Source organism: Rhinolophus ferrumequinum, chromosome 15, assembly GCF_004115265.2.
Source record: "Rhinolophus ferrumequinum isolate MPI-CBG mRhiFer1 chromosome 15, mRhiFer1_v1.p, whole genome shotgun sequence".
NCBI classification, from domain to species: Eukaryota; Metazoa; Chordata; class Mammalia; order Chiroptera; family Rhinolophidae; genus Rhinolophus; species Rhinolophus ferrumequinum.
In genome coordinates this window covers 9,815,696-9,830,356 of record NC_046298.1, presented here as the reverse complement: position 1 = coordinate 9,830,356, position 14,661 = coordinate 9,815,696, and the positions used below count along the sequence as shown (strand labels likewise).

The 14,661-nt window shown below is 53.9% G+C and overlaps 1 protein-coding gene across 1 annotated transcript in view; it reads right to left on the bottom strand.

Annotated features, from left to right (window-relative positions):
* The window catches only part of CPNE2 (copine 2), a 44,520-nt gene that overhangs the window by 25,890 nt on the left and 3,969 nt on the right, over positions 1-14,661 (bottom strand). Inside the window, exons 2-4 of the mRNA XM_033129494.1 lie at positions 4,805-5,025; positions 2,522-2,701; positions 720-794 (exon numbers count right to left, since the gene is read on the bottom strand). Of these exons, the coding sequence (XP_032985385.1) occupies positions 720-794; positions 2,522-2,701; positions 4,805-4,984 (435 nt within the window). The 5' untranslated portion in view covers positions 4,985-5,025. The remainder of the gene's footprint in view (positions 1-719; positions 795-2,521; positions 2,702-4,804; positions 5,026-14,661) is intronic.

Sequence of the window (14,661 nt, the reverse complement as noted above, 5' to 3'; positions counted from 1 at the left end):
CGTATACATGAAGCGGGTAAAACACAGCTAATACAGGAAAGCAAGGTGGGGACTGCCGGGACCCTCACAGCCTTGAGCCCAAGGCGCCACAGGCCATTAGGAGCTACAGAGGTTCCAGAGCAGGGGCGTGACTCCGTGTGAACACACATAGGTTCAGCCCTCCTCCCTCGAGTCAGTTCCCGGAATCACCCAGGCCCTGCAGGGGTACAATCCAGAAGAGAATCTCACTATCTGAACGGCCCCAGGGCATTCCTCTCTGGGCTTCAGTTCCCTGATCTGTAAAACGGGGTTTCTCTGTCTTCCGCGAGTCTGGGAGGACCAACGAGCTCATCCACGCAAAGGGCTTGCGCATCACAAGAATCATTGCGCATCACAGAATCACTGCGCACTGCAGCCACAAGCCGAGCTCCGAAGGGCAAGGCACTCCAAAGGAGGCCAGGCAGGGGCCAGGTGCCAGGAGGGGACGCTGGGAGGGCTCTAGCGGCCTCCAGGTATGAGCATAGGAGCGTCCCTGCCCCTGGTCCCCACCCTCAGCGTGGCGGGTCCCCAATGCATCATATGTGGAGCCAGGAGCCTGTTGCTAAGAGACCTGTTGCTAAGTTGTAAGTTGGGCCTTTTTACTCCAAACAAAGCTGGTGATTATCTGCCAGGGAAGCGGCCCATTGATGGTGGAGGGCAGCGAGCAGAGGCAGAAGGGGTGCGGAGGGGGGCGCTGGTACCGTAATCAAGCCCTTCCCCGCAGGCTTGTCATTCATCAGCAGCAGAGGCCGAGTGATCTTTTTGCTGGAGACAATCTGGGCAAGAGAGGAGAGAGAGGAGCTCCGTGAGGGTTGGAGAGAAGGAAAAATGCTCAACAGCCACCACTCACAGCTCACTGCTCTACGCCAGGCGCTGGATAAACCTCCCCCTGCGTGATTCTCATCATGGGAGGCAGACAGCAGCCATTGCTAAACCCCTGGGCCACAGAGGAGGCTGAGGTTCAGAGAGGTTAAAACACTCGCCTGAAGTCCCACAGCTGGGATAGAATCCCTGCCCCCAGGAAAAAGCTCTTGAAAGGCTCACATTCTAAATACTACTCTAGGGAGTTTCGCCCCCTAACTGCCTTCCCCAAAGCCATCCACAGACCCCACCCTCCTCTGACGGAGAGGCTCAAACCCTGAGTCTTTCTATATATTTCCATTGGTTTGCATAGGAAATACATTCACACAGGATTCAGTGATCAATACAACGTAGAAAAGTGGACCACAGCATCTCTGCATACACCCATTCCCACACCCTTCCTGGGCCACCCCGGTTCTCAGTTTCTTGAGGGAAAATGCCAGTGTTTCTTTGTGCTGATCTGAGCATGTTCCCCTTCCCCCTTTGCTGGGCTTTCTCTCCAGTCCCGTCCCTGGCCTTCTCCACTGCTCTGGGCCACTGTGCACTGTAGCACCCGGGCCCCCTGTCCTCTGGCTTGTGGGATTCAGACAGTCAGGGGTGCCAGCTGGAGCCGGGAGAGCAGGAGGGGAGAAAGGCTGGGCTGTGGTTGGGCAGGAGCATGGTTGCTTGTCAGCAGCCTCAGCTGCAGTCCAGAAGCCTGCGCACCAAGGCCACAGCTCTCCACAGGCTCTGATGACACACTTCCTGCCCTGCCTCTCCCTCCAGGCTACAGGTGGCTGGGCTTCGCTGGTGTCAGGCGCTGTGTAGGTTTCCCCTCCATTGTCCGTTCCCAGCCTCTGCCCACTCAGCCTTAAACTCTCTCCTCAGTTACCCTTTGAGGGTGTAGACACACGGCTCAGCAGGGACCCTGAAACATGCACCCCACTTCTTGCACAACTGTTGGACCCTTGTTTTTTTCATTGATCATCTCTGGGGAGGCCTACGGCATTGCAGTCTCCATTTGGACCTCTCAAAGTATTTTTCATTTTATTCCCTCACCATCCCCAGAAGCTAGGCAGTCATCATTATCCCCAAGTGAAATATGGGGAAACTGCCAGAACGGGGTGGGGCTTGCCCAAGGGCACATCACCATAAAGGATGATTGGAACCTGTGTCCGGGGTTCCGAGCCCTGCAACCTCCCAGCCTCCATAAGCTCGGCAAGGACTGAGCTGGATGGGGAGTTGTGGCCCAGAGAGGCAAAGGAAGTTGCCCAAGGTCACACACGGAGCCAGTACCAAGGGTGTTTTGGTTGCTGGTTGGATGCTCCCATCTCAGGAAGCCAAAACCACACGATTACTACTAACAGTCAGAAGATTTGGCCATGTGGAACCCCCATTCCTGTGTGGCAACACTGTCTTCTAATACGAGTTCCTCAGCCTGGCCATAAGCCCACTAGATGACTTCCCCTTTTTTACACCTGCTGGCTTGAAAGGCTATCTGAATTTGTGATGTCTTCTCGGGAGCCAGCCAGGAAAATGGGGCCCCGGAAAGCAGGTGTCAGGAGAGATTTTCTCCAAGGGACTGCCCTGTCCTCAGGGGACAGGTGATGACCGGGAATCGGGGACTGCCGTGCCCTTGTCCACCTGGAGGGGCCTGGCTCACCATGCCCAGGCTGCAGGAGAACTGGCCCAGGAAATCATGCTCGTCAAGCTGCGTACTGGACTTGTCCTGGTCGAACAGGGCGAACTTGAGCTTCTGCACCTCCTCAAAGTGGTAGTCGAGGACAAACTTCTTGGAGAATGCGGGGTTGAGGTTGTTGACTGCCGTTTCCGTCCTGTCGTACTGGCAGAGGGGCAGGGAAATGGGAGTCAGCGTCAGGTGCTTGTTCAACCCTTCTCGAGCTGCCAGAAATCATTCTGCTAACTTGATGAACACCCACTTTGTGCTAGGCACTTGGCCATTTACCTGGATGGCTGCAGCAATCATTACTCTCAGTTTACACTGAAACACAGAGAGGTTAAGTGACTTACCCAAGGTGGAACAGCTAGAGGGGCAGGGCCAAGACTTGAACCCAGGTCTGACACAAGCACCCACACTCTTAATTCTTTGCCCTGGCTCCATATCCAGGTGCCAGGATAAGAGCTTGGGCCTTGTCCCTGCCTAGGTAAGTGACAAAGGGCAAGTCCCTTTTCCCATCTGGGCCTCAGTTTCCATTTCTATAAAATGAAGGGATTTGACTATGTTTTTCTTCCTTTTTATTTTGGGAGGACCCTTTTTTCAAACCACATTTTACATGGAAGTTGAGAGAGGAAACAGAAAGAAGGCGGGGTCCTTTAGTGGGAAGTAGGGTTGGGGGCTTCCCAATCCCTCAAGGGCAGATGTTTGTGTCTGTATCAAATCCTGGAATGTCAAAACTGGAATTGTGCAGCCCCAAACCTCCACCTACTGTGGAAATGGAGGCCTGAGTAAGGACAGGACCTTGCCCTGTGGGTCAGTGGTGGGGCTGGGACAGGAGCCCCGCCTCCCGGCCTCTCCACACTGAGGCTCCAAACCTCAGCGTCTGAGTGATGCTCTATTCTGGGGCCCAGTCTGTGTTGATTTTTCCTCCCACCCAGTCCTTTTCCAAGAGCTGGAGTAGCAGGGAGAGGTCTTGCCCCTGGGCTATTTTTAGCCAGGGTGGCCTGCCTAGGTGGGAGAGATTGTCAGGGAGGGTGGGGGAGTGTTATGAGTAGGGGTGGGGTGCAGTGGGGGAGGACACCATTCCAAGGGGCAGGCGGGGTTCCCGAGACCTGGCCGAGGGGACCGGGATACTCCAGACATTCTGGCCTAAGGCCTGGAGCTCCCCGCAAGAGTCCTCAGCTGACCCCATGTCCCATCTCCCATTTCTGGCTGCATCACCAATGCACTGGGTGACACAGAAAAGCCCTTACCCACTCTGGGCCCCAGTTTCCCCTCTGTAAAATGGGTCAACAATCTCAGCACCATTTCCTTAGTTAGCATCATAAGGAGCCAACATCTGTGGAAAGTCTTTGGAAACCACAGTATGTTTAGTGGGGTGTACACTGTGGCCCAGTTAATAACTATGACAAATAGATACATATTTTGGAAAATTTACATGCATATAACACTATCTGGAAGTCTGGATACCAAACTGTTAACAGTGGTTCTCCCTGACAGGCGGGTTCCCAACCATTCTGATTTTCTTCTTTAGGTTTATCTGGCTTTTCTAAATGTCTTACAATGAATATAGGCCCCTTTTGGAATAGGAACAAATCCATTTTTAAAGCTTAAAAGTCTTAACAATTTGGATTTCTCGATCTCCTTCCTTAATTAAGTTGCATCTCTCCCCAGTTCTCAGGCCAAAGTTTTCCAGGTCAGAAGCTCTTGGTTGTGGTCCCATCAACATCACCAGCTCTGGGTTCCCCAAGGTAGGCAGGGAAAAAACAAAATCCTCATTTCACAGATGAGGAGATAGGCTCAGAGAAGGCCAGCCATTTGCCCAAGGCCACACAGCAATCAGTGACAGAGCTGGGCCTTGGTCCATCCCCGAGGCCAAAGCCTGGGTTCTCCATTTCTCTGTTTCCTCCTCACTGACTGTGTTCATTTAGGAATAAGTGGGAAGAATTATTTAAAAGTGGAAGCAAGCATTTTGTAAAACTCTAAGGTTTTAACTATATAATAGTGTAAAATATTATAAAATAAAACAATAAATATAAAATTACATAACTATAAAGCTATGAATTATAATTTAAACACAAATATAATTATTTTAAGTAATAATTAAATACAATTTAATTTTAAGAGTAACAATTTTCGAAGTCATCCCTAGCGCACACTCCAGTTACCTCCAAGGGCCTGAGCGGAGGCCCCAGGACCCAGTGGGAGCCCCTCCCCCACCACCTAGCCGTCCCCCACCCACCACAGATGAACGTGGAAGGGCCTCACCTCGATCCACCTGCCATCGTTTTCTGTAAAGAGGACACAGAAGGGGTCAGACTTGGAGGTAACGTCCCGGTCCAGCAGGTTCTGGCCACTCACTGACAGCTCCACCTTGCACACGCAATACTGGGAGCCCATGGGGGCCACCCCTGGTGCTGGGGCACCCCCACTTGGTATGTAGGCCATGGGGGTTGGCGGTGGCGGTGGTGGCAGCAGTTCCTGGCAGTCTGAGGGGACAAGAGTGGGGGTCAGAGAGGGGACAGACATCTGTCACACCATTCTACTGTGGGAAGGTATCACCCCCTGACATTCAATATATGGGTAGATGTGGAAGGAAAGGTGTGTGTGTGGGGGGGGATGACATGGGCAAAAGATTGGAGAAAGGAGAATGCAGGCAAAAGAAGACTCCGGTGGATGTGTTTGTCTTTCCAGTCACTCTGCTGTGGTCAAGCTTTACCTGTGAGATACACACAGGTCCAAGTTGCCCCTGTCAGATCAGCAACAAATCACAGCAGACAGGGGCATCCCAGACACTCATTTTTCCAGGAAAACCTAGGCTTCTTCTCCTGAGCAATTAAAATGTTGGCATCTGGTGGCTGCAGGGGAGCTTGTAACTGCTCAGGTTTCCCTCATTGCTTTGGCCCTAGGAAGCTTGCTTCTGGTAACTTATCCAAACTTTCATCTTGTTCATCATCATCTTCATCCTGTATCCCTGGCCTAAGCACTGTGACTCGTGCAAAGGACACACAGAGTATATTTCCGAATAAAAAAAGCATGAGTGTGTAAGTCAGGGAACAAATGAACCCTCCATCACTCAGAGCCTGGCTGAGTGGGTCTCATCCTCAGCACACAGTTTACCTTTTCACTTGTACATGACTTCCCAAAATTCCGTTCACTAGGCTTTTTGTACCTCTTCCACTGTCAAGGCTAATCACTGGCAGTTCTGTCTTCCGCCAAGTGCAAGGTATGTGTTCATTTGGAGCAAGTGTGGAGAAACCCACCTCCAGCAGCGGAGGGGAGCTCTGGGTCCCACAGACAAGCCCTCTGGCTTTCTTTGCCTTCATGTCCCCATCTGAGACATCATGACCGTCTTACGAGACTCCTGTGGTCAGATCTTATTTCCACTGGTGCATATGCAGTAAACACAGGCCCCGTCACAGTGGGGACAAGGCCGGCCCCACACACTTACCGACAGAGGGCAGGCTGACTAATTGATATCTCGTCCCCTCACTGTTGAGTGGTCACTGGCCCTGCACTGCCCCAGAGGAGGAAGGTGAGAGGTGTGCATTCTCTCTGGGAACCTGAATCCAACTTACTGAGCTTACGAGCCCTGATGTCACCTGCACAAGCTCTCTACTCCTTATTTAGTCTCGTGGGGCAGGTACTAATATTGCCCCGTTTTCCAGAGACATATAGAGGCTCATTCATTCACTCTAGAGTGTTTATGGAGCATCTTCTAGCTCCCGAGAACTGTGCCAGGGCTGGGATCCTGCAGTAAGATGACTGTCCAGCCTCAGCCTTCACACTCGTCTGCTGAGAGCGCGGGGACAATAGCCAGGTCCCAGAGGCTGGAGGCTCTACAGGGAGTTGGGGCTTTATTCTGAGAGTGATCGAAGTCTTGGAGGGTTTTAAACACACAGGTGACATCATCTGATTTCTGTTTTCAAAAGCTCACTCTGGCCCCTGTGGGGAGAAGAGGTTGTCAGGTTAAACAGAGGCAGCAGGGAGGCTGGCGAGGAGGTGGCTGTCATCCACATGGGAAGGACCAAGCCACAGAGGCAGTGCTGGGCCTGCTCCCCCTCCTTCTGACCCAGGCCACCGGCCACTCCCTGCGTGCCAGTGCCAGCCTCTCGCGGGGCAGGGGCAGCCGCAGGCCCCAGTCTGCAGGAGGCCTGAGAGAGTGTGGGGCTGGCGCCAGAGGCCCTTCTCCCCTCCAGACACAGAGCTTCTGGGCATGTCTGGCAAGGAGGGGATCTGGACAGTCACAACGCCTGTGCTTGGCCCCCTCCCTCTACCGTCTGTCCCTAGGACCTCATTATAATCACACGTGCCCAGAGCGTCAGGACAGCACTGCAATTTGCCTGCAGGATTTATTCTTGTCATGTAAAAATTAGTTTCCATGGAGGGGCTCGAGCACTGCATTCACTCTCACTGAGTACAGCTGGGTGGCCATGCCAAGTGGGAGGCTGGGGGACAGGGATGTCCACGTGGCTGAGAGGACAGCTGTGTGTGCTTAACAACCACTCCGAGTTGGGGTGGGGGCACATTAACCCTCATTTTACAGATGAGGAAACTGAGGCCCAGAGAGTGGAAGTCACCTGCTCAACGTGCCACGGCCATAGAACAGCAGAGGTGGGTGTGAGCTGGTTCTCCAGACCCCCAACCAATGGGCGGCCTTTTGGCCAGTCGGGGTGACGGCTGAGCACGGTGGGGAACTAGGACCTAGGTGGGGACAGCTCAGGAGTCGGCCAGGTCCAAGGGAGCCTGAGGCTCCGAGGGCCCCAGGGCGCCCAAGATCACCAGCTCCTCCAGGGTCACCCTGCTCCGCTAGGGTCACCTTGCATCTCCTGTCACCAGCGATGGATTGGATTCCAGCTCACCCACCTTTTCGCCACCTCACCGGCCTCCTTCCTAACATGCTAGATGTCGCCTGGACCACCATGCCCTTGCTGCCAAGTCATTCAGCTCTTCTTTCATCCTGAGGGGGGGTCAGGTACATGCACTTCTTTGAGCACGTACACACGTCTGGTCACATATACACATGTACACACATCCCCAGACTACATATACAAAGGCACACGTGCATACGAACACTCTGGGGCCACTTCTCCCCGCCCCTGGCCCTCCCCATCATTACTGGCCTATGTTACTGCACTGTCCTTCTACCCCTCAGTGGCTTGGGCCTGGCTGAGGGTGTGGCCAGGAGGCCCAAGTCACAGGGCAGGGTCGGGCTGGGCTAGGCTCCTGAGAACCCGCTGCAACTCCGGGATCAGCTTGCAGGCCCCAGACAGAGTGATCGATGGGTGGACGGGGAAGGCGTATTCCTCCCCCAGCCTGGGGCACGTCCTCCATCCCCAACTCACCCTCCAGCTGGAAGCCTCTGGATCCCCGAAACGGGGAGCACATGATGTCCGGGAATGGGGCAGGCTGGGTCAGAGTGAGCCCCTCTGTACCAGCCCAGCAGCGGGCAGCTGGGCCAGACCCTGAGGCCTGATGCAATGGAAAAAGAAACCACAGCTCAGACTGGCCCAGGCCCCCTCCCCTCCTACTCCAGCAAGAGGGCAGACGGGCAAGGTGTCATTAAGGGAGGGTTGGGCCTGCCATGCGCAGGGCGAGATGAAAAAATGCTCCTTCGTGCAGAACCCGCCCCACAGGTAATTTGAGGTTTCAGGCTGGAGAGGGGGCACGGCGAGCCAGGGCCTTCTCTCAGATGGTGCCGACTCCTGGCCCAGATGGGCACAGGCCTTCTGGGTTAATCAGACCCCAGGGAAGGAGTTGGAAGGCAGGGATACAAAATTAGTAGTCCCTTTTACAGATTGGTTAACTGAGGCAAAGAGAAGGTGGGACTTCCGGATTCCCATTCATTCATTCAACAAACATTCCTGAGTGCCCTACAATGAACAGCACGACACAGAGGCTTTAGCCTCCACAGGGCCCACTGGCCCCAGCTTATAGGACATCTCTCTATTTAGGCAGAAGGACAGGTCTAGAACATTCTGGTTTTAACCAGAAACATAGGAACCCATCCTCCTCGACCTCTTTTTTCTTCACCCCCCATATCCCACTGCTGCTGCTGCTTCCAACTCTAAGCTGCATGTAGCATCGTCCTCACCTTCCACTTCCACTGTCTTGCCCTGGCCAGGCTCCCATCACCTTGTGGCTACTATGCTCGGGCCCATGACAGATCTCACTGATGCAACACCAGCCCAACTCTCTCTTCTCCATCCCGGAGCCAGAGGGAGTCTTTCAGCACGCCAATCAGATGGTACCACAGCTCTCCATGAAAAATCTTCCAGCGGCTTCCGTTTCCAGGTCACACAAAACCCCAAATCCTCCCCAGGCCAACAGAGCCCCCCCTGACCTGATCGCACCTCATGTCACCTTCCCCCTCGCTCCCTCCATTCCAGTTACACTGGCCTCCTTCTGTTCCACAAACATGTTAACCTCTGCCCTGCCTCGGGGCCTTTGCACTTGTTATTCCTTCTGCCAGAAATGCTTTTCTTCACATGACAGGTTTAGTTGCCAGCTTACTGTCATCTCCTCAGAGGCCTTCCTTGGTCACTCCAGCTAATGTAATCTCATTCTCAGCCCCATGCTGTTTCCTTCACATACCACTGCAATGTTCATTCATTTTTACTCAGTGTATTGTCTGTCTGCCCCCCTAGAATGCAAGTTCCATGAGGCAGGGATCACCACTGTGTTCCTAGCACATAGTGAGTGCTGAATACATATGTGCTAAGTGAATGAGGGAGGGTGGGAACCCACCAGGCAAGCTCTTTAGTCTGCAGCCCCAGAGAAATCACAAAGCTGTTTCTCAAACCCTGGACCCTCATGACTCCTCCAAAAGGCCAGCATGAAGGGTTCATGTCCCACTTCACAGGGTGGAAACTGAGGCTCCAGAAGGGGCAATGGTTTTTCTAAGCCAAGGAAGGGTGGTGCTGAGGCCAAGTACTAGAGCTACCCGATTCCATCTTTCCTGCCCACCATTGGCGCCCACGGCTCAGGACCCAGGAACCGGGCTGTGCATCCCACCCAGTCAAAGAGGGCCTGCTGTGGGGAAGAGGTGCTGAGGCGGCTGGGAGGGCCCCCTCCTCAAAGGTGGGCAGTGATGGGGAGCCAGGGACAGGCAGGCACCGGAGGACAGACAGCGGGGGGCCGGGGAGATGGCTGTGGGGGACCCCTGGAGACTCACGGAGAAGAGAGAGGCGGGAAGTCGAAGGGCAGGGTCAAGGTGGCCCCCACTCCACAGATTCTCAACTGGTGGAGACTACTGGGACAAGTGCGGCGACCTATCAGAACTGGGGGGCATCATGTGCCATCTGAAAAAGCATGTTCAACTTGGTATTTGGAAAAATGAAAAAAACATTCTGTTTTCAGCAGCAACTGTAGGAAGTACTGCTTTACCAAGTCTTGTTGGTGGCAGTGCCGAGGACTGGGCCCTCTGCCGGTGCCTTGTGGTTAAGAGCGCAGACTCTGGACTCAGGCTGCAGGGGTCTGAATCCCCTGCTCTGCTTACCTGCGGTGTGACCTCAGACAAAGCTCCCCTCTGTACCATGGGAACCGTAAGAGTGCTTTGGGGTGGGGGGGTGGGGGGCAGCTTTATGAGGATTACGTGAGGCAAAGCGCCTAGAAAGACACTATGTAGCCTGTGCTATTATCAGCGATTCTTGATGGATGGGGCAAGGAGAGCGGATCACAACATCGGGAGATGTGTGAAGTTCATGGTTTAAGTAAAGGGGGCAAGGAGTTCAAACTGGTGGAGAAATATGGCTCTAGACGCCCCTTCTCAGCTGGCAGACAGCACAGGGATCCCAAAGGAGACCAAGGTGATAGAGGGTGGGCCAGGGAGGGAATAACGGGCTCAGGTGGCTTACCCACATGCCATCTAAGGTGCTACACTCTGGGGTGGGGTCTCCGGGACCCTCAGGGCCTCCGGGTCCTCTCCCGCCTGCTCAGTGGGGTCTAACCACTGACTGCAGAGGCTCAGCCCTAGGCTCTCACTGCTCCAAGTGTGGTTTCCAGATGGGTGGCCTCAGCCTCTCCTGGGATCTTGTTAGAAATGCAGCATCCTGAGCCCCCACCAGACCTACTCAGAGTCGCTAGAGTGGCACTTACCAGCCTGGGTTTGAATAAGCCCCCTGGTGGTTCCGCGGTGGGCTCAAGTCCACACAAATCCAGAGAGCGCTGAGTTTGTAACTCTGGCCTAGATGGTAACACTCTGTTAACTGGAACCTTCGGCTAACCAGAAGCCAGGTCCCTACTGGTGCTGATGGCTGCGTTTACTCAACCTGCAGCGTTGCAACATGTCTTGAATGCACCCAGATCTACGTTGCCTCCTTCACCCCATTTCCCAGATGAGAAGATCCAGGAAGGCAAATGGCAACTGTATTAGTTAGGATTCTCCAGAAGAAACAGAACCAATTGGATGTCTATCTGTCTGTCTGTCTGTCTATCTATCTATCTATCTATCCATCTATCTACAAAGAGATTTTTTTTAAGGCATTGGCTCTTGGGATTGTGGTGTCTGGAAAGCCTGAAATCTATAGGGCAAGAGGGAAGGCTGGAAATTCGGGTGACAGTTGATATTGCAGTTTGATTCTGAAATCCACACGGCAGGTCAAGCAGCCAGAACTAGGCAAGGTTTCTGTATTGCAATCTTGGGGGTCAAATTCCTTCTTGGAGAAATTTTAGTCTTTGCTTTTTTTTCAAATTTTTAAATTTTTTATTGGGAATATTAGGGAACAGCACGCCCTTCCAGGGCCCATCAGCTCCAAGTCATTGTCCTTCAATCTAGTTGTGGAGGGAGCAGCTCAGCTCCAAGTCCAGTCACGGTTTTCAATCTTAGTTGCAGGGGGCGCAGCCCACCATCCCATGTGGGAATCGAACCAGCAACCCTGCTGCTAAGAGCTCGCGCTCTAACCAACTGAGGCATCCGGCCACTCCCAGTCTTTGCTTTTAAGGCCTTCAACTGACTGGATGAGGCCCATCCACATAATGGAGGATAATCTGCTTTAATAAAAGCCTACTGTTTAAATGTTAATCTCATCCAAACACTACACGGCTGTATCAGACTGGTGTTTAACCAAACAACGGGTCACCATCACGCAGCCAAGCTGACACACGAAACTAAGCATCACAGCAAACTCCAGCTCCTAGAAGACGTGCCACGGGGCACGTTTCTGTTTCTCTACCTGGATGCTGCTAACATATGTTTTTGGTTTGTGAACAATCATTGAGTTTACACATGGGAAGTCTGCTCTATACTGTATGTTATACTTCAATAAAATGTTAAAAACAACTCCGGGATTCCTCTACAAAGCCCCTCCTGCGCTTCTGGCCCTTGAGGGGGACGCATTTACATTGTCACTGTACTGTCGCTGCTGGCTTAGGAAATGTTACCTTCAGTTGAGCCTAAAGACGGGACCAAATCTTATTTTCACATCTGTTGTTCCCAGCACAGAGAGGCATAGAACGGGAGCTCCACAAACGTTTGTGGAAAGTGAGGAGGGGTGAGAAGGTGAAGGGAAAAGGATCCGAGGTATCTTGGAACTGTAGAAGCTCGGGACGACAGATTCACAGAATTCCAGGATTTGGGGATTCTGAAATTTTAGAATCATGGGTTCTTGGAATCTCTGGAGCTAAAAGGCTTTAGTGGTTCTCTGGTCCCACCTTCCAGCCACACGTGAACCCCAGCCATGCCCTCATCACCTCCTCATCCCACAGCCCTAGTTCTCTGTGGGGCGGAGAGGGGTCTAACCCCAGCTGCTCATACTCCCTGGGGCCCGCCTTGCACACCCACTGCTGCACTGGCTTTTGCCAGGCGCCACACAGCCCCCAGAGAACAGGCTGGTGCTCTTGTCAAGGTGGGAGGCGGCATCTCAACACAAATCACTTAGAACCTTAGCTAAGGCACTGGCTGCTGTGCTCGGAAGACACTGCACTCCCGACAGGCAGCCAGGCCATTATGGGGATAAATATAGACGCAGACAGCACTGAGAGGAGGCTGCAGCAGGGGTTGGTCCTGATGCCCCTAGCTTCTACCACACCACTACGGAGGGAGGCTCTTCTCTATAGCCCCCACCTAGTCACTAAGCTCTGCTCCTGAGGGAGGTGGCTCCCTCAGGACCCCCCAGGTACCTGGTTGAGCTCAGCCCTGTTAGAAGGGTTTGGCCTGGGGCCTCCCCAGGCTATCTGCCCAACAGGCTGAGAGGTGGCCTCCACCCTGTGCCCAAGGGAGACCAGGCACTGGATTCAGTACTGCTTCTGCCACGGCCTCCTCCCTTCCAGCCTCAGCTCTTTCATCCGCAAAGGGGCTGCCCCGCTATCTCCCAGGAAGCACGATGGGGATGGGCAGGGATGTGCTCTGAGAGGCTGAAAGTACTTTGGGGACCTTGGGATGGGTCTGGCCAGGCTCATCGGGTGGACCACGCTAATGGAGGATGGAGGCATGGTGACAGTGGCCACTGGCCAAAGGCCTTCCAACCTGGCTTCATTCAGCCTCGAGGACTGGAGCACAGCCCTGGGGCCCTACCCCGTGGTGCCCACGCCCACCCAGAGGGCTACCATGGGGAGGACTAGGAGACGGGCTCCCAGCTCTCTGTGTTAACTCCCGCAGGTCCCTTTCCCTTTCTCTGCCCATTTCCCTACCTGTCAAGGGCTTGGGTTCCTTCCAGCCTTGGGGAGTCTACAAACGGCCCTCAGTCTTTCCTGGGCTGCTCTGGGCTCCCTGCCCCAAGCTCCCACCCAGAATTTCTGGGCTGATAGGGCCTGAAAGCCATCTGGACTCACCTTGTACCTGAATCCCCTCGAGGGTTCTGACAGTGGCCGGGCAGCCTCTGCTCACATCCCCCTGCACTGGGGGCTCTCCCAGCCTTTTGCTAATGGCTTCCGGCAGTTTGGTGGCTTTGATGCTGCCCACTCCATACCCTGCCACACTGAAAAGGCACCCTTCTGCCACTCTCATCCAGACAGTGGGGAGGGGCCTCTTTAAGCCTCAGCACCCCAGGCAAGAAGCCCACACCCAGGATCTCAGGCCCTCCTTGGCAAGTCCTTCTGACCAAGGACAGCACCACCTGCTCTTCAGCTCCTGGTCTCAGCACCCAGGAGTGCTTCCTATGTACCCCGCCCATCCTGAGGTTCAGGTCATTCCATCTGGGCCTCTCTGCAACCCACGACACGGGTCCTACAATATCCCCCCATTTTACAGGTCAGAGAACTGAGGCACAGAGATGTTATGTAACCTGCCTGTTAGAGGTGGCATTGTGTCCATCTCCAAGATATGTTGAAGTCCTAACTCCCAATACCTCAGAATGTGATCCTATTTGGAAACAGAGTGATTGCAGATGTAATTAGTTAAGATGAGGTCGTCCTGGAGTCGGTGGGCCCTTCATCCCACATGACTGAGGTCCATAAGAGAGGACGTGTGAAGACACAGAAGAGAAAGACAGCCACGAGAAGGCAGGGATTGGAGTGTCGCTGCCACAGGCGAGGGATGCCTACAGCTGCCAAAAGCTCGAAGAGGCAAAGAAGCACGTTTCCCTAGAGTCTTTAGAGGGCACATAGCTCTGCCAACACCGTGAATTTGGGCTTCCAGCCTCCAGAACTGTGAGAGACTACATTTCTATTGTTTTAAACCATCCGGCTTGTGGTATTTTGTTACAGTAGCCCCGGGAAACAAATACACTGCCCAACAGCGTATACACTCAGCTTGTCCATGGCAGACCGGAGTTTGACACCGGGCAGCTTGGCTTCCCACATCTACTGTGCTCTTACCCAGCACAGGGCTCCCCTCCCAGGGGGCCACCGGGGTGTGACTCAGAAAGATTGTCGGGGCCCATCAGGAGGTGGGAGTTGGACAGCATCATCTGCTGGAAACTGAGCACACTGTCTCCTGTGTCACGGGGATGGGACAGCCAGGGCAGAGTGGGCAGGCCACATGCCCCCAGTTCCTGATGAGACACAAGAGCCTCCAGAGGAGACAGAGCTGAGTCCTGGGGAGAATCGGGGCCGGGAATAGGCTAACCCTGTTCCCACCCGAGGGCTTTCGCATGGGCTGTTTCCTCTGCTGGGGGCACTCCTCCCTCCTTCATTCATTCAAAAATATCTGCTAAGCACATGCTGGGCACCAGGCAGGCTGAGATACA